The 19,839-nt window shown below is 44.2% G+C and overlaps 1 protein-coding gene across 2 annotated transcripts in view; it reads right to left on the minus strand.

Annotated features, from left to right (window-relative positions):
* Nucleotides 1-19,839, minus strand: part of ADCY2 (adenylate cyclase 2) — a 442,623-nt gene that overhangs the window by 215,538 nt on the left and 207,246 nt on the right. For both annotated transcript variants that reach the window (XM_074945057.1, XM_074945058.1), the window contains exon 4: nt 9,221-9,370. In XM_074945057.1, the coding sequence (XP_074801158.1) occupies nt 9,221-9,370 (150 nt within the window). The remainder of the gene's footprint in view (nt 1-9,220; nt 9,371-19,839) is intronic.

The following is a 19,839-nucleotide window of genomic DNA, read 5'->3' on the forward strand; positions in this document are numbered from 1 at the left end:
CAAATTTAATTGGGCATTTTTAAATACTTACCCTCTCCTACTTTTTAATATGTCTCATTCCTATAGCAGCAAAACAGTAATGCTAGGCCATACTAGAATTTAATTTTGCTAATTGAAATGTAACACTGCACAGCAACTTTTCTAACCTCTCAGCAACACAAGTAGCAATAAAAGACAAAAATAAATCAGTCCTTTACTCCTGAGCTAAAAATGTTGCAGACGCAGCTTGCTCAGCCACTGTAGGAGGGAAAAATGCATATTGTTCTGAAGCTACATATCATTCATCATTTTACCTATCTAGATATTCATACAGCATTCATCATCATGATAAGCAGCAATGGTGGGATTTCAAAGACCTACACTTCTTCCCTTTTCAGGTGGAAGACTAGCAGGTGTGACACAGGTAATTTAAGTGTGGGGGAGAGGGAAAAAGAGAAGATCCTTGGGGAGGAAGGGGTAGAGGTGGTGGTGGTCATAGGGAGGATACAAACAATAATGTGTTTATAAGACGACATCTTTGAAAGCAGTTCTCCAATCCAGTTCAATTTCATCCATGCCACTGACCCACCTCGAGTTACCTATAAAAATGTGGAAAACCAGAATTGTAGGAAGTTATTCCTAGGTTTATATATGAGCCAAAGTTGATCATTAATAACAGATCTCTTAATTGGCTATACTTCATGTTTATTTCTACTGAAGACAAAAATTAAAATAAAGCCTTAGCTTACTATAACAAAGGCAATAAATTTTCCACCATTGGTCTATAATGATTGACAGAGTACATTAATGAAAGGGTGCTGTTATTACTGATTTACACTTCTACATTTTGTCAGGCTCCCACTATCGGGACTACTGTCAACACAACCCTGACAGGCAATATAGATCAAACACCCAACAAAGAGTTGTAAATTTGCACAGTTGCTTCCTTTCCACCCTCACAACCCCAACCACATTTGCCTGATACCTTCGTGGAAGTTTTGGGAAACCTGAAATTGCTTAGTGGTACCTTCTCAGAGATATTGATATCCTTGAGCAGACAATGCCCACTGAAGGAAACCTCAGGCTAAAATGAGATCTCGTCCTACGTCAATGACTTCTTAAAACACCTTTCTACCCCTTTTGTGCACTATTGTAACCCTTTGTATCTATAGACTTTGCACTCACAAACTCTCTTCCCTGATTCTGATACTAATTAGATGTATCAACCCACTAACTATATAGTATTTAGATGAGAAAACAAAAATGAAAGTAACACACAGAATCATAGAATCATAGGGTTGGCAGGGACTTCAGGAGGTCATCTAGTCCAACCCCCTGCTCAAAGCAGGACCAATCCCCAACTAAATCATCCTAGCCAGGGTTTTGTCAACCCTGACCTTAAAAACATCAAAGGAAGGAGATTCCACCACCTCCCTAGGTAACCCATTCCAGTGCTTCACCACCCTCCTAGTGAAAAAGTTTTTCCTAATATCTTACCTAAACCTCCCCCACTGCAACTTGAGACCATTAGTCCTTGTTCTGTCATCTGCTACCACTGAGAACAGTCTAGATCCATCCTCTTTGGAACCCCCTTTCAGTTGAAAGCAGTTGTTTCAGTTGAAGGCAGTTGAAAGCAGTTGAAAGTAGTTGAAAGCAGCTATCAAATCCCCCCTCATTCTTCTCTTCTGCAGACTAAACAATCTCAGTTCCTTCAGCCTCTCCTCATAACTCATGTGTTCCAGTCCCCTAATCATTTTTGTTGCCCTCCGCTGGACGTTTTCCAATTTTTCCACATCCTTCTGGTAGTGTGGGGCCCAAAACTGAACACCGTACTCCAGATGAGGCCTCACCAATGCCGAACAGAGGGGAATGATCACATCCCTCGATCTGCTGGCAATGCCCCTACTTATACATCCCAAAATGCCATTGGCCTTCTTGGCAACAAGGGCACACTGTTGACTCATATCCAGCTTCTCGTCCACTGTAACCCCTAGGTTCTTTTCTGAAGAACTGCTGCCTAGCCACTTGGTCCCTAGTCTGTAGCAGTGCATGGGATTCTTCCATCCTAAGTGCAGGACTCTGCACTTGTCCTTGTTGAATCTCATCAGATTTCTTTTGGCTCAATCCTCTAATTTGTCTAGGTCCCTCTGTATCCTATCCCTACCCTCCAGCATATCTACTACTCCTCCCAGTTTAGTGTCATCTAAAAACTTGCTGAGGGTGCAATTCAAGCCATCCTCCAGATCATTAATAAAGATACTGAACAAAACTGGCGCCAGGACCGACCCTTGGGGCACTCCAGTTGATACTGGGTGCCAAGTAGACATCGAGCCGTTGATCACTACCCATTGAACCCGATGATCTAGCCAGATTTCTATCCACCTTATAGTCCATTCATCCAGCCCATACCTCTTTAATTTGCTGGAAAGAATACTGTGGGAGACCATATCAAAAGCTTTGCTAAAGTCAAGGAATAACACGTCCACTGCTTTCCCCTCATCCACAGAGCCAGTTATCTCCTCATAGAAGGCAATCAGGTTGGTCAGGCATGACTTGCCCTTGGTGAATCCATGCTGACTGTTCATGATCACTTTTCTCTCCTTCAGGTGCTTCAAAATTGATTCCTTAAGGACATCAAGGACATTGGTCCTTGATACTCAACTTTGGTCAAGGAGCACGCAGCACAGCTCAGGAGGGTGAAAGGTTTGGTTCCTCAAACATAAATAAGAGCACCCTAATTCCTATTATAAATTATGCTGGTTGGCGATGGCCCCAAGGAGCCATGATGGCAGCTGGGAACTTCCAGAGCACAGGGAAGACCCATATCCACTTTCCCCAACCACAGAGTGCAGGGAGGGGGCTCATCATAGGAGTCACTACACCAGCTCTATACCACTGGAGGATTCCTCTGCCTAGGAGTGATCCTCCTGTGTGTTTGGCTACGGTTGCTTTGCTCCCACAGCATGGCCCAAAACAAGGATAATTCAGTGACAGTCTGGCAGGGCTGGCCTTACCATGAGGAGAACTGAGGCGGCCTCAGTGGGAGGGAACCACTAGGACCAAAGTGTAGAAAATTGTGTCTGCTGCTGGTGCATATGTATTCTCTCTGCTCTAGATGCACAGAGATGCTGGAGTGCTATGCTGGAGGAAGGAGGGCACAAGAGACATAACAGGCAGGCAGGAGAAAAGGTGAGAGGGAATAACAGAAAGCAGCAAGAACTGCAGGGAGAGAGTGGAAGAGGAGCCTCTTATGTACCTCTCTAGCACCCCCAGAAGCTTGGACTGATTAACACCAGCTTCTCAGGGAGCTTCCTGTTTCCTGCTGCTTCCCTGAACCCACTTGAGGAGAACAGGCAGTCAACTGAAGTAGTAGGAGCCAGTTAGGACCTTAAGACACTGATATCTTCCCTCACTCAGGCCCTGCTACCAGCCTGCTTATTTGTCCCCTTCAACTGATTGTTGAGAGTCACTATAGCTGGCACAGAACAGCAGTCATGAGTGAAAGAAGAAAAAGAAAGAAAGCAAAGGAAGCTTTTCTATCTAAGCAGGAAGGAGCTCTCCTGAGATACATAGACACAAATAAGAAAAAAGAAAAGGAGTACTTGTGGCACCTTAGAGACTAACCAGTTTATTTGAGCATGAGCTTTCGTGAGCTACAGCTCACTTCATCGGATGCATAGCATATCGTGGAAACTGCAGAAGACATTATATACACACAGAGACCATGAAACAAAACTTCCTCCCACCCCACTCTCCTGCTGGTAACAGCTTATCTAAAGTGATCATCAAGTAGGGCCATTTCCAGCACAAATCCAGGTTTTCTCACCCTTCCCCCCCACACACACACACACATACAAACTCACTCTCCTGCTGGTAATAGCCCATCCCTCTTTGAAACCTCTTTATAATGCGCATGATAATCAAGGTGGGTCATTTCCAGCACTGGATTAGTGCTGGAAATGACCCACCTTGATTATCATGCGCATTATAAAGAGGTTTCAAAGAGGGATGGGCTATTACCAGCAGGAGAGTGAGTTTGTATGTGTGTGTGTGGGGGGCGGGAAGGGTGAGAAAACCTGGATTTGTGCTGGAAATGGCCCTACTTGATGATCACTTTAGATAAGCTGTTACCAGCAGGAGAGTGGGGTGGGAGGAAGTTTTGTTTCATGGTCTCTGTGTGTATATAATGTCTTCTGCAGTTTCCACGATATGCTATGCATCCGATGAAGTGAGCTGTAGCTCACGAAAGCTCATGCTCAAATAAACTGGTTAGTCTCTAAGGTGCCACAAGTACTCCTTTTCTTTTTTCTTTTTACGAATACAGACTAACACGGCTGTTACTCATAGACACAAATGTTCACGGTGAGCCTTCCGGCCCCAGTGAGGACGTGAGTGGTGAGGAGATGCCTGATCTTCCAGTTAGTCAGAGTGCAGGTGACCTGGCAGCTACTGCAGCATCCATATCTCCATCTCAAATGGATGTAACCATGCACATTCCCGAAGAAAAGTGTAGATCAGAGAAGAGTGTGGTGGAGGCGCAAGAAACAGCTGCTGCTGAGTTTAGTTCCTTAAGTCTAAATGATCCAGTACTGTGGACCCACTTAAGTGGTAGCTTGTGGGACTGCCTTGTGCTGCATGGGTCACAGCAAGTGAAAAACTTCATGTTCCCCAAAGACAATGAAAATAGAAGTTTTCATCTAACACATTACTGGCATGAAATCCCCAATGGTGACAAAGTGGAAAGGCCATGGCTTATGTACTCAAAAACCCAGAATGCTGCATACTGTTTTTGTTGCAAACTCTTCCAGTCTAATGTTCCAGACACATCGGATTCTACAGGAACAAAGGACTGGAAAAATCTGGCTAGAAAACTGGCATGCCATGAGAAGGCAGGAAATCAACACAGAGCATTTCATAGGTGGAAAGAGCTTGAGATGAGACTAAGGTTAAAGGCCACCATAGATGATCAGCATCAAGAGAAGATTGCATCAGAGTCTCTTTACTGGCAAAATGTTCTGAAAAGGCTCATTGCCACTGTGAGAATGCTTGCTACCCAAAACCTAGCACTGCGTGGCACTTCAGATCAGCTGCATGTGCCAAACAATGGAAACTTCCTTAAAATTGTGGAACTGATGACTGAGTTCGATGCTGTACTCCAGGAGCATCTAAGAAGAGTCACCACCCAAGAAATGTACACAAACCACTACCTTGGAAAAACAATTCAAAATGAGATCATACTGTTACTGGCAACAAAAGTCAAACAGAAGATTGTGGCAGATCTGAAGTCAGCAAGATATTACTCTGTTATTCTGGACTGCACACCTGACATCAGCCATATGGAACAAATGACTTTAATGGTGCATTTTGTAACAACAACAGAACCTAGTGAAAATGTCCCTGCAATGGTGACTGTCAGAGAGCATTTTCTAGAATTTAGTGACATTGATGATACTACAGGAGCTGACATATGACATATGACAAATGTGCTTCTTAAAAAGCTGGAAGATACGGGAATTGCAATAGCTGACATGAGAGGTCAGGGCTATGATAATGGTGCCAACATGAGAGGAAAGAACAGAGGAGTGCAGACATGGATTCAAGAGTTAAACCCTCGAGCTTTTTTTGTCTCATGCAGTTCTCATTCATTGAACTTGATGGTCAGTGATGAAGCATCAGCTTCTAGTGAGGCTGCTGAATTTTTTAATGTAATTCAAAGCATCTGTGTATTTTTCTCTGCATCAACTCATCCATGACAAATTTTGAAGCAACATCTGGGAACATCCTCTCTGAAACTGAAACCATTGAGTGCCACATGATGGGAAAGCTGAGTGGAGGCGATAAAACCTATCAAACATCAAATTGGGAAGATAGATGATGCCATAGTTGCCATTATGGAGGATAATGCTATGACAGGAACTTTTCGTGGGAGAACAGTGGCAGAGGGAAATGGAATCACCAGAAACATACTGTGACGGGGCAAGGCCAGATGGCTATAGAAAAGTAGTGGGAGACAGATATATTAGCCCCAGGCTAAACAATTCCCTGTTACCAGGATAAATAAATGGCAGCTGCTCCAGGTCAATTAAGACACCTGGGGCCAATTAAGATCTTTCCAGAAGGCAGGGAAGTTAGGTAGGTTGATTGGGACACCTGAAGCCAATTAGGGGCTGGCTGAAACTAGTTAAAAGCCTCCCAGTTAGTCAGTTGGGTGCATGCATGAGGAGCTGTAGGAGGAAGCCGTGCTGTTGGAGGAACTAAGCAGTACAAACCATATCAGGTGCAAGGAAGGACTCCCTGACGTAAAGGTGAAGGAGATATGGAGAGGGGGCTGCTGTGGGGAAGTGACCCAGGGAATTGTACACGTCCTATTTCCAAAAAGATAGCTACCATAGCAGCTACTATTAGGATCCCTGGGCTGGAGCCTGGAGTAGAGGGCGGGCCTGGGCTCCCCCCTCCCCTCCCCGATTAATCACTGAGACAGGGAGACAACAGAGACTCTGCGAGGGAGGATGGCTTCTCCTCACCTCCCTTGCTGGCTTATGATGAAAATGGCTCAGTAGGCTGTAACCCTTGCCACTAGAGAGAGAAGGGCTATGTGGAGGGTCACAGTGAGTATCTGCCGTGCTCCCTGGCAGATATTCAAAAGATCGAGGCAGCCGACAAGATTAATCGCAACCGAGATGTGTTCTCTACAAAACCGGGGCAGACGACTGAGACCTATCACCATATCCGCACGATACCCAGAGCCAAGGTAACATAGAGACCCTACCGAATCCCAGCAGCCAAAAGAGAAGAAATCAAGGCCGAAGTAAAGAAAATGTTAGAATTAGGGGTTATTGAAGAATCTTACAGTCAGTGGTCCAGTTCAATCATTCTAGTGCCTAAACCTGATGGTACCACGAGATTCTGTAATGACTTTCATGGACTGAATGAAGTATCCCAATTCGATGCACACCCCACACCATGCATCAGCGAACTGGTTGACCGACTGGCTAGTTCCCAATTTTTGACTACGCTGGATCTAACAAAAGGGTATTGGCAGATTCCCCTGACCAAAGAAACTAAAGAAACGACAGCGTTCTCTACCCCGGACGGGCTATTCCAGTATACCATCCTCACTTTTGGGCTACATGGGGCCCCAGCCTCATTCCAGCGCCTCATGGAAAATACATAACTTCAAATTTCTGTGTGGCTTAGTGTTGTGGCATGACATACTGTTTGAAATAAATGTTGTAAGCAAGAGACTCCAAGGTGTTGACCTTGATATATCTGGAGCAATGGAACAACTGGACAAAGCAGTCATACCTACAGTCTTACTGGTCAGATGAGGGATTTCAAAATGTTCTGAAAAGTGCACAGAAGTTGGCAGAGTAACTTCACACTGAAGTTATTTTCGCACCCATTCAAGAATATAAGAGTCTCCGAAGAAGAAGACATTTTGATTATGAGGCACGGGATAATCCCATAAGAGACCCCAAACAACAATTCAAAGTTGAATTCTTTAACCAGGTACTAAATTGTGCAATACAGTCAGTTGAAGAACGTTTCATGCAGCTCAAGGAACACAGCAGTACATTTGGGATATTGTATGATATTCCAAAACTCCTCACTATACCTGAAGAAGACCTACACCAGCAATGCAGGGCACTAGAGACAGTGCTGACACATGATGACATGCGCGATATTGATGCAAGTGATTTAGGGGATGAACTGAAAGCCCTTTCGAGATACATTTCAGCAGGATCAACTCCAAAGGCTGTTGTGGAATATATGTGCACAAATAAGATGACCACCCTCCTTCTAAATGCTTTTGTTGCTCTGTGCATACTTCTAACACTTCCTGTAACAGTTGCCAGTGGAGAATGCAGCTTCTCCAAGCTGAAGTTAATAAAAACACATCTATGCTCCACAATGACACAGGAGAGGCTGGTCGGCCTTGCCACCATCTCAACAGAGCATGAGCTGGCCCAGACTGTGGACCTTCAGCAGGAAGCAGTTCAAATCTTTGCAACCAAGAAGGCACGGAAAGCACCACTTTGATTATTCAAACTGATAAAAATGCGAGTGTTTACTATGCAGACAAAAAAAGTTACATTTGCTGTTAAGGTGTTTGTTACTTAAAATTTTTGAACAAGGCATTTTAAGTTGTTAGTTCTCCATTATTGGGGTAGGTAGCAGAGCAGTACCATGAGAGGAGTAGAACAGGAAGAAGGCAAAATTGAGACCTTTCAAAGTTTTGGTCCAAGCGAGGGGCTGAAGGTAATGGCTAGTGAGGTTCTGTTACGCCACTAGCCGTCATCTTCAGCCCCTAACTAAAACCTCTCCAGCGCATCATCAAGGGTCTACAACCTATCCTGAAGGACAGCCCATCACTCTCACAGATCTTGGGAGACAGGCCAACTATTGGAACATTCATTTGAATATTCCACTTCTGGCAACAGGGATTACTCAGCCCATGGCCCCCTTATTTTGAGTTCCTGATCCTTAACAGTTCATAACAGTCTGAATCTAATGACTTTTAGGGTAAGATGCAGTTTTCTTGTTTAGCATCTGATGAGATATTTTGTGCTTTAAAATTTTGTAACTGTCAGGACGACAGGCACTATGGAAATTGAAAGAAAGAAAGAAAGAAAGAAAGAAAGAAAGAAAGAAAGAAAGAAAGAAAGAAAGAAAGAAAGAAAGAAAGAAAGAAAGAAAGAAAGAGTCAGGCTTATATTTAGCTATTACAATAAGCGACAGATGCTCTCATAATGAAATTCCCCCAGCTCTTTGTTATCCTACTTGAACCTTAGAACTATGTCACCTGACTAATCTGTACTGTAGCTTGAAATACATTTTTAGGACAATACAGCAAGATTTTAGAGCAGTTCTGTTGGACAGGGAGAACGGATATTTCCCAAAGGCAAAGATCAACATCACATGGCTGATCCAATCAGAAGAAAACAACTGACAATCCTGAATACAGGTTCTATGTAGTGCATTCACCTTCCACTGCCACAAAATATTTTTCATAAAGTAACTCAAGAGAAAATGCTTAGATGATAACAGAAACAACAAGAAGTCATTTTATATTCAGATTAAAAATGTGACAATCATTAAACAGATTTTGCATGGAGTTTAAAGCAAAGCTTCCAGTGACTTAATCAATAAGCTTTTTGTACTCACAAAGTGGATTATGCTCTGATAAATTGGGGTTTTTGGAAAAGCAACAGAATGGACCAAGGTATGGGAGTAACTTTACCTGCTGCCGCTTCTCAAATTCCAACTTGATGCGGGACTTGATGCAGTTGCAGGTGTCCTGATACGTCTGCTGCAGAGCAAGTTCCATGAGGTGCTTGTGGTATGCTCCTGCCAGGTTTCCACAGATAAAAATGATAGCATTTGCCAATATCTAAGGGGGTAAAAAAAGAACAGGCGAGACAGTGAACTTATTTAAATGAGGTATCAGGAAATAATCACAAGCAGCAACAAAATAAATTTTTGTAGTTAATGTGTTTTGTTCCTGTTTGAAGTTTATATTTAATGGACCTTCTCCTTCCAAAAAGCCCTCATAATTACGGTCGCAAAATCCCCAGAAATGACCCGTTTTGTTTTTTTTCATTTTTTAAAAAAACTTAGAACTCTGATGAATAATGTGTTTGCCTGTTTCACGATATACTGAAAAAGGAATTCAGTTCATTTTCTATGTGCAATGTTGAGCATTAATTAGGTGCTGGCATGCTTTATTACTGCTAAATGACAGTCTTTGCTACTAATAATTATGTTATTGTTAAGGTCTTTCAATAGACCATTTTCTTTAGTAGTATGAAATGCTCACAGCCAAGAATCAGCCAAGTAGGAGGCTGTCAAGCATTTCTTGAGGTTCACCCACCACTATCCTGGAGCTAGAAACATTAAGTTTCACACAAAAACAAGCACTAAGGTCTGATACACAAAAGGAGTTAGGTGCCTATGTCCTAGTTTTAGGATCCACTGAGATTCACAAAAATCCCACTGTACTCAGTAGGTACATAACAGTCAAAGGAGCTCCCTCATAACTTTTAGTGCAATGGTTAGGATACTTACCTGGGATGTAGGAGACTCCCAGTTCAAACCCACCTTCAACTGTGGGGGAGAAGCGATTTGAACAGGGATCTGCCACCTCTCAGGTGAATGCTCTATCTACTGGGTTTTGTGAAGTTGTTGAACCGTGGATAAATAATTAAAAAGTCATTGGAGTAGGGGGACTAAACACTGGGTCTACCACATCCTGGACCAATGTGCAAAACCACCAGGTTACAGAGTCATTCTCATGTTGCTTACTCTCTCTCTGTTCCCTCCTTCCCTCTCCCCATGTAGAAATATACAATTAGGGCACTCAGATCTTATCTTTGCCCTGTAATGACACCATGCAATAACCATACAATTATGATTAAGGCATTTGAGTTTTTGTGGTGCTAGACTAAATTGATTTTTAAAAGACATATTACATTTCCCCCTTCATAGTTTCACTACAGGGCAGAACCACCTTAAAACAACTCTGCTCTGTATTCATAAAATGAATTATTTTTATGTTAAAAAGAGGACATTACCACTTGCTATTTTTAATTATCTGAAAATATGAATGATCATTTTTTATAGTTTAACGTTTATGGCCAGATTCACCAGTACATGACAGGTGGTTTCTGCTGTTCTTGCATATTGGATCAGATCAATGATCCATTTAGCCTGGTATCCTGCCTTCCAACAGTGGTCAGTGCCAGATGCTTCAAAGGGAAGGAACAGAACAGGGCAACTATCAAGTGATCCATTCCCACTCACAGCCTCTGGCAGTCAGAGGCTTAGGGACACCCAGAGCATGGGGTTGCATCCCTGAGCATCTTGGCTAATAGCATTGATAGGCCTATTCTCCATGAATTTATCCAATTCATTTTTAAACCCATTTATACTTTTGGTCTTCACAACATCCCCTGGCAATAAGATTGACTGCGGGTTGTGTGAAGAACTATTTCCATATGTTAGTTTTAAATCTGCTGCCTATTAATTTCATTGGATTAGCCCTGGTTCTTGTATTATGTGAAGGGGTAAATAATACTTCCTTATGCACTTTCTCCTCAACATTCATGATTTTATAGACCTCTATCATATCCCTCCTTTGTTGACTCTTTTCAAGATCAACAGTCCCAATCTTTTTAATCTCTCCTCATACGGAAGATATTCCATATCCTTAATCATTTTTGCTGAATTATCTGTACCTTTTTCAATTCTAATATATGTTTTTTTGAGATGGTGTGACCAGAACTGCACACAGTTTTCAAGGTGTGGGTGTACCATGGATTTATAAATTGGTATTATGATATTTTCTGTCTTCTTATCTATCCCTTTTCTAATGGTTCCTAATATTCTGTTAGCTTTTTTGACTGCCACTGCACATTGAGTGGATGTTTTCAGAGAACTTTCTTCAATGGTTCCAGGATCTCTTTCTTGAGTGGTAACAGCTAATTTAGATCCCATCATTTTGTACGTATCGTTGGTATTATATTTTCCAATGTGCATTACTTTGCATTTAGCAACTCTGAATTTCATCTGCCATTTTGTTGCCCAGTCACCCAGTTTTGTGAGATGCCTTTGTAACTCTTCACAGTCTGTTCTGGACTTAATTATCTTGAGTAATTTTGTATCATCTACAAACTTTGCCACCTCACTCTTTACCTTTTCCCAGATCATTTATGAATAGGCTGAACAGCACTGCTCCCGGTACAGATCCCTAGGGGGCACCACTATTTACCTCTTTTCATTCTGAAAACTGACTGGCATATTGGATCAGATCAATAGTCCATTTAGCCTGCTATCCTGCCTTCCTACCCTTTGTTTCCTATCGTTTAATCAGTTACTGATCATGAGAGGACCTTCCCTCTTATCTCACATCGGCTTAGTTTACTTAAGAGCCTCTGGTGAGGGATCTTCACAAAGGCTTTCAGAAAGTCCAAGTACACTATATCCACTGGATCATCCTTGTCCACATTTGTTGACCCCCTCAAAAATTGTAATAGGTTGGTGAGGCATGATTTCTCTTTTCAAAAGTCCTGTTGGCTCTTCCCTAACAAATCATGTTCATCTATGTGTTGGATAATTATGTTCTTTATTACAGTTTCAACCAATTTGCCTGGTACTGAAGCTATGTTTACTGTCCTGTAATTGCCAGGATCCCCTCTGCAAACTTTTTTTTAAAAATTGGCTTCACGTTAGCTATCCTCCAGTCATCTGGTACAGAGGCTGATTTAAGTGTTAGGTCACATAGCACAGTTATCAGAGGGGTGGCTGTGTCAGCCTATATCCACAAAAACAACGAGGAGTCTGGTGGCACCTTAAAGACTAACAGATTTATTCGGGCATAAGGTTTCATGGGTAAAAAACCCACTTCTTCAGATGCATGGAGTGAAAATTACAGATACAGGCATAAATATATATATACTGGCACATGAAGAGAAGGGAGTTACCTTACAAGTTGAGAACCAGTGTTGACAAGGCCAATTCAGTCAGGGTGGATGTGGTCCACTCCCAATAATTTATGAGGAGGTGTCAAAACCAAGAGAGAGAAAATTGCTTTTGTAGTGAGCCAGTCACTCCCAGTCCCTATTCAAGCCCAAATTAATGGTGTTAAGTTTGCAAATGAATTATAGCTCTGCAGTTTCTTTTTGAAGTCTGTTTTTGAAGGTTTTTGTTGTTGAAGGATGGCTACTTTTAAATCTGTTATTGAATGTCCAGGGAGATTGAAGTGTTCTCCTACTGGCTTTTGTATGTTACCATTCCTGATGTCTGATTTGTGTCCATTTATTCTTTTACATAGGGACTGTCCGATTTGGCCAATGTACATGGCAGAGGAGCATTGCTGGCACATGATGGTATATATTACATTAGTAGATGTGCAGGTGAATGAGCCCCTAATGGTGTGGCTGATGTGATTGGGTCCTCTGAGGGTGTCAATTATTGGGAGTGGACCACATCCACCCTGACTCAATTGGCCTTGTCAACACTGGTTCTCCACTTGAAAGGTAGCTCTCTTCTCTTCACGTTTAGTATATATATTTATGCCTGTATCTGTAATTTTCACTCCATGCATCCGAAGAAGTGGGTTTTTACCCATGAAAGCTTATGCCCAAATAAATCTGTTAATCTTTAAGGTGCCACCAGACTCCTTGTTTTTATAGCACAGTTAGTAATTCTGCAATTTCATACCTGAGTTCCTTCAGAATTCTTGGGTGAATACCATCCGGTCCTGGTGATTTATTACAGTTTAATTTATCTATTTGATCAAAACTCTCCTCGACTAACACCTCAAGCTGGGACAGTTCCTTGGATTTGTCACCTAAAAAGAATGGGTCAGGTTGGGAAATCTGACTCATATCATCTGCAGTGCAGACCAGTGAAAATAATTCATTTAGGCTCTCCACAATGACCTTGTCTTTCTTGAGTGCTCCTTTAGCACCTCAATAATTCAGTGGCCTCACTGATTGTTTGGCAGGCTTCCTGAGTCTGATGTACTTAAAAAAATGTTTTGGCTAGTTTTTGAATCTTTTGCTTAGTTGCTCTTCAAATTCTTTTTTAGCCTGCCTAATTGAACTTTTGCAGTTTATTTGCCAGAGATGATGCTTCTCTCTATTTTCTTCATTAGGATTTGACATCCAATTTTTACAGGATGTCTTTTTGCCTCCAAGCACCTACTTTACTCTGTTTACTCATAGTGGCATATTTTTGGTCCTCGTAAAAAATTTTTTGTTTAAATTTGAGATATACATTTAATTTGAGCCTCTATTATAATGTTTTTTAAAATTTCCATGCAGGTTGCAAGCATTTCATTTTTGTGACTGTTCCTTTTAATTTCCATTTCATTACTGTTCTCATTTTTGTGTAGTTCCCCTTCCTGAAGTTAAATATTACTATAGTGGGCTTCTTTGTAATTTCCCCTCCCCAATCAAGGATATTAAATTTTTATTATATTATGACAGGTTTCAGAGTAACAGCCGTGTTAGTCTGTATTCACAAAAAGAAAAGGAGTACTTGTGGCACCTTAGAGACTAACCAATTTATTTGAGCATGAGCTTTCGTGAGCTACAGCTCACTTCATCGGATGCTCACGAAAGCTCATGCTCAAATAAATTGGTTAGTCTCTAAGGTGCCACAAGTACTCCTTTTCTTTTTATTATATTATGGTTGCAAGCACACATAGTTTCTCTCCATTCTACCTCTCCTTACATGCCCCTACTTGCACACAGACATATACAATTTTCCACTCTCTTTTGCACACACACTCACATTTCCCAGTATACACAAACATACATAAACACACACACCATTCATCACTTGCCTTCTCCCTCCTGCCTCCTCTACATTTCCCCCCTCCACGTGGACACACACAATGTTGCCTCCTTCCTTCTGTCCTCCCTGTTAAGTAGATTTGGAGCAATAGCTTTGGAAAGAAATAGCTGGGATTTAATGTCCATTTTTGCTGTTGTTTTTCCTAGCTGAAAGTGTATCTGTCCGTACAGGCTGGTACCAAATAGTTCCTTCAGAGAGACTCATTCAGAATTGCCCTTTTTCAAAATGGCTGCCATTTCCCATTGTTCTCAGTGGGACTGAGGTTATATGCTGATGCCCACTTTCAAAATGGCCATCACCTCTCATTGTTCCCAGTGATAATTGGCCCAGGGAAAATGGGGGCTTTTGTAAAGGCATCACTCAGTGCACTCTCTGTTCATAGTACTGCATGCTAGGAATGTGCTGCTTTATTCAACTACATAGTGTAACCCTCCAACTCCCTTATCATAAGCTGGGCTCAGCCAGGACTGAAGATTGCATCCCAGAAGCGTTGCTGCCTTATTGGCAGGCAACCCTTCCTTGAGCAGATAGGAGGCTGGAGGGAGGGAGCTAAAGCAGCAGCCCCAGATGTTCCAAAAAAAGGGGAGCTCTGATGGGTTCTTTACCCCACAAACCAGTAGGGTTACCACCTTTGAAATGCAAAAAACCCAGCAGACCCCCACATAAGGCAAGCCTGCTGCAACCTCAACCACCAACCACAAGGCAACTCTACAATCTCTCCCTTCAATAGCCACTTATAGTCTCCATCGAGATAACACATATAGATAAGATTGATAACATCGCATGTCTCCTCACTCTCAGGTGATTCAGATCCTCTCTCACATATAGGCACAGTGCGCTTGCCTGTTGGTGGGCAGACAGCTGCTGTATTTTCAACAGTTTTGATCTATTATTGCTTAAACTCTGGAAGGGGAACACTGCAGTATATTTAGCTGGGCACAGAAACTTTTAACATTAGACCTCCCAGTTGCCTCCTTCCTTGTACTGTGATAATAATGCAAACCTTCAAAATATTAAAAAGCTTTTTAAAAAAACCTGGCAGATTAAATGATTTTTCTGGAAACTGGCAAATCCATTAAAAAAAAAGACAGGCCAGACAATTACCAGCCAGGTGGTAACCCTAGAGACCAAATGCCTGGGAGAGAGGACATAGCCCCTCTCCCTGGGGTGTCAGCTGAAAGGAAAGAGAGAGGGAAAGCAGTGAAGAGAGCCAGAAGGGGACGGAGTACTCAGCTCCCCTTACGGACTGACTGTTTTTACTATTTTCCCAATCCCCATTTAGGAAACTCTGCCACGTGAGGTTCCCCTAGGGCCTGCCAGACCATTGCGAAAGAAAAGACAGCCCGACAGACAGTGCAGCTGACTGCCACAGCTGTCACCACCTACAGCCTGATCACTAACAGTTACTTCAGCCAGGAGGAAGAGCAGAAAGCTTATATCTAAGATTGTTACCACAGTGTGAGGAGGATTCAGACCATCCGTTGGAGCTGAAAAGCTGTTTCTGAGACCCAGACAGCTCTACAGATCATTGGATCCCTCAGACAAGACAAACAGAGGGAACAGTGCCTACAGCAGCTACTGGAGCACCACCAACAGGGACCTGGACTGGGGACTGACATGTTAGAGAAAGGGTTGCCAATTTGGTTGGACATATTCTTAGAGGTTTCATCATATGACATAATCTTTAATTAAAATTTAATCTTTAATTCCTGGAGACTCCAGGACAATCCTGGAGGCTTGGCAACCCTATTTAGAGGGTTGACTTAATGTTAAGAGTCAAGGAGACTTTGTGAAAGAAAAAAAATGTTTCTGGAACTCTCTCAATCTAGTCATAGTCATATATATACAGAAATGCAAAGAATGAGTTATACTATATATGTATATAGTATAACTCATATATATATATATATATATATATTTAGTATAACTCATTCTTTGCATTTATATTATTTATATAAAGTTTATTGGAGTTGTTTGGCGTTTTGACAGTTGTGTACTTATTTATGAAGTGAGTACAGTATCCACTGTTCGGATGGATTACCTATTATTTCCCAGGAGGCATAACCATTAAAGCATCAGTTTGAATAATCCAGATCACCAGTGGGAGCAGTCATGAGTTCAGCATAGAGACCCACATTGGCAGAAAAAGACCCATGACCTCAGGAAATAAAGCACATCCCACATCTCCCGAGTTTGCACCCTCAGAGGTGCCAGGGTGTTGCGGCTGACCACAAGTTACCTTGGGCTGTTGTTACAGCATGGTTCGGGGGGAGCTAGCAGTGAACTGGTTTTGACCAGCCAAGCTGGCTTGCAGCCACTCGACTGGGTAAACAAGTGAAGAGATAAGTGAGGACCAAGACTGTGAAGTGTCAGAATAGGAAGCAACAGTGTTTCCTGCCAGAGCCCGCCTGTGGGTGAATATGCCCCTCCCCGCCCCCCAGAAGGAGATGATGGTAAAAGCAGCTATGAAAATTGCCTTAAACAAACAGTCTCACCTGCGGACCCTGGCCTTGTGGGTGCCCAGGAATTCCCCACGCTGGAGCAGCGCCTGCTACGAGCCCTCAAGGACAAGGAAGGAGGATCCAGGACTGTCCATAGCAGAAGGGGCGTAAGCATTGATTCTTGCTTGCTTGCTTGCTGGAAAGCACGTATTTAGTAACGTGTGAAGGCTGGGAGGCTTATTATACTTTGGCGATAAAACAGATTATACTTATGCACCTGGTGTGGCTTCACTGAGTGTATCCGAGCCCCCCCCCCCCCCTTTGGGACCGACACCTGGCATAATCAGCAGGATACACTTGGTGACACCCCCGGGAGGTGTAGCCAGATGTGGAGCAAGTGAGGATGTGAGGTTGTGGCCACCAACAAGATACAAGGCTGGAGTAGTACCTCCCGCTGGGCACTGGTGGCCAAACTGTTATGCCGGGTGGCTCCCCTGCTTAGATGGGACAGGGACAAAGTTCCCCTCATCCCGGCCAAATTGGCCAAGCAGATGGAGAAGGCAATAGAGTTATATGGGCATAATAAACTCTATAAGGATTGGGGGTGGGGATGGTTGTTCCTGATGGTGGTGGAAAAGCTGTTGGCAGATAACGAGCAACTAGAGAAGAATGTAAGCATCCTGGTCGCTGATAAGCGGGCTTTCATGAATAAGAATAACATGCTAACTGAGGCTTTGGAAGTGGCTCAGCAGAGGGACCACAAGCAGCAGGAGATAGCCAAGACTATGGCGAACTGCTATGCCCAGGATCACCATCGCCGCCTCCTGCAGAACCCCCGCCCCACCGTGTCCCAGTCCAAGGTTAGGGCCCTTATGACATCAGATTGGGACCCCGATTAAAATCGAATGCCTGACTGAGGGGCAGACTGTTGTTTTACAGCCTGAAATCCCCATCATGACCCCAATACTAGAAATTGAGTGGGGGAGGGCACAGCAAAGCTCTATTGTAAAGTAAAAGTGGTATATTAGTGACCGTGCCCACGCACGACCCCAGGGCACTAGTAAGCTTCATGAACACATGGCGCAGCCCCAGGAGGAGTGCGGGGTGGCCGCCCGCCCCCACTGCAGCCCAGCCCCCACCTGAAGCCCCCACTGTGTAATGGGGTGCCTCATTTGATAGTCTGAGCACTGCCGAGCAGCCCTACGCCTGGTTTACTGATGGCTTGGCCAGGTATGTTTGTAAAACGCAGTGCTGGAGAGCTGTTGCCTTAAATCCTGTTCGCCAGTTGCGTGAGACCACCAAGGGACAGGGAGCCTCCAGCCAATATGCTGAGCTTTATACTGTGCTGCTGGTAGTGAGGCGGGTGCTTGCCCTTGGGGACCCTGAGGTACACCTGTACACTGACTCTTGGGCAGTGGCTCAGTGACTGGCCACCTGGATGGGCTGCTGGAGAGCCCACGATTGGGCCATCCACAGCAAGCCCATGTGGGGCACCCCTATTTGGCAGGAATTGTGTTCCACTGTGCAGGACCTTTTGATTTATGTGTTTCATGTAGATGCCCACCAGAATTGTACCCAGGAGCATTATTGGAATCCTGCCGTGGCCCAACTGGCCTACTTAGCCGAGTGTATGGCGGCCCCCAACAATGTGGGGGAGGCTTTTTTCCTCTTGGCTTCTTGGATACAAACGCACTCAGGACACTTGGGCCCGGAGGGGGCGTACCGTTGGGTGCAGGCCCGAGGTATCCCCACTTCACATGTAGCCCTAAAAACAGCTAAAGCGGTTTGTAAGATTTGCCAGATTGTTAAGCCCTTACAGGTGGAAACCAGCTCCCCCGGACAGGTGCCACGGGGAGACGAGCCTGCTCAAATTTGGCAAGTTGATTATGTTGGTCCACTCCCTTGCGACCACTGCAAGGCATATATTCTCGCCATGGTCGATACGGCCACCGGCTAAGGAGAGGTCTGGCCCACATCCCGTGACGACCAGTGGAATACAATCACTGGCATTACCGAGCGAGTTGTATTCCACCATGGAATTCCCTCTCAATTGCATTCTGATAACGGTCCCATTTCGCCGGTAACACGGTGCAGGATTGGGCCGCATCTTTGGGAGTCCGATGCGTGTTTCACATCCCCTACCATCCACAAGGGGCGGGTGTCATGGAGCGATATAATGGATTGCTGAAACAGCAGCTACGGCTCCTGTCACTGGACCGCACACTCAGGGGGTGGTATGGGGTACTGACCAAGGGTGCCTATCAGCTGAATACACATCTGTACTATGGCCTGACGCCAATGGAAAGCCAATATGGTGGAGTGAGTGTGCAGCCAGTGACTGAGGAGCCCGAGGGCTTGGGACAGTCAGACCCTGATGTGTTAGGAGTTGTACTGCTACACACCACTGCCCATCTCCTGACTAGGGGGACACCAGAGTCAGCAAGGGTGGATTTGTCGCCCCCAACACCATTGATCCTGCCACTCAGAAATTTATTCCCATCGGGATATGGGTAAAATTACCCAAAGAGTGTTATGGGAGAGTGGCTCCCCGCTCCAGGCTGGCTTTGCGTGCAGGAGTGCACGTGCAGGTGGGGGTTGTAGACCATGACTACCGGGGAGAAGTACGAGTTTTGCTGTTCAATCTTGGAAAGGAGCCCATGAGTACACAACCGGGCAATCGGGTGGCCCAGTTCATCTGTGAGCAGATTGCCCTCCCCGAGGTGCAGCGCCTGCAGGAAACGGAGGTGCCAGACACCGCCTGTGGAATGGGAGAGTTTGGGTACACAGATAGGGCTGAGGAAGAGGATGGCCGGGTATGGGTCCGGTACCCCAGGCAGGGCATCCAGTGGGGGAGATCGTTGCTCGGAGGCCCTGGGACACTTACTGGGTCAGCATTGACGGGGATAATGATCTTGTTTGTCTTGATGGGGCAAATTACTCCCAAGAGGATGCTCGTGTGCATCCTTTGGTGACTTTGGGCTTCTGTGCTCGGTGGGCAAATGGGACCATTGTTGCACCGCGGACATTTGCGATGGAGTGCTGCGACCACAAACCAGACCAT

Source organism: Natator depressus, chromosome 2, assembly GCF_965152275.1.
Source record: "Natator depressus isolate rNatDep1 chromosome 2, rNatDep2.hap1, whole genome shotgun sequence".
NCBI lineage: Eukaryota > Metazoa > Chordata > Testudines > Cheloniidae > Natator > Natator depressus.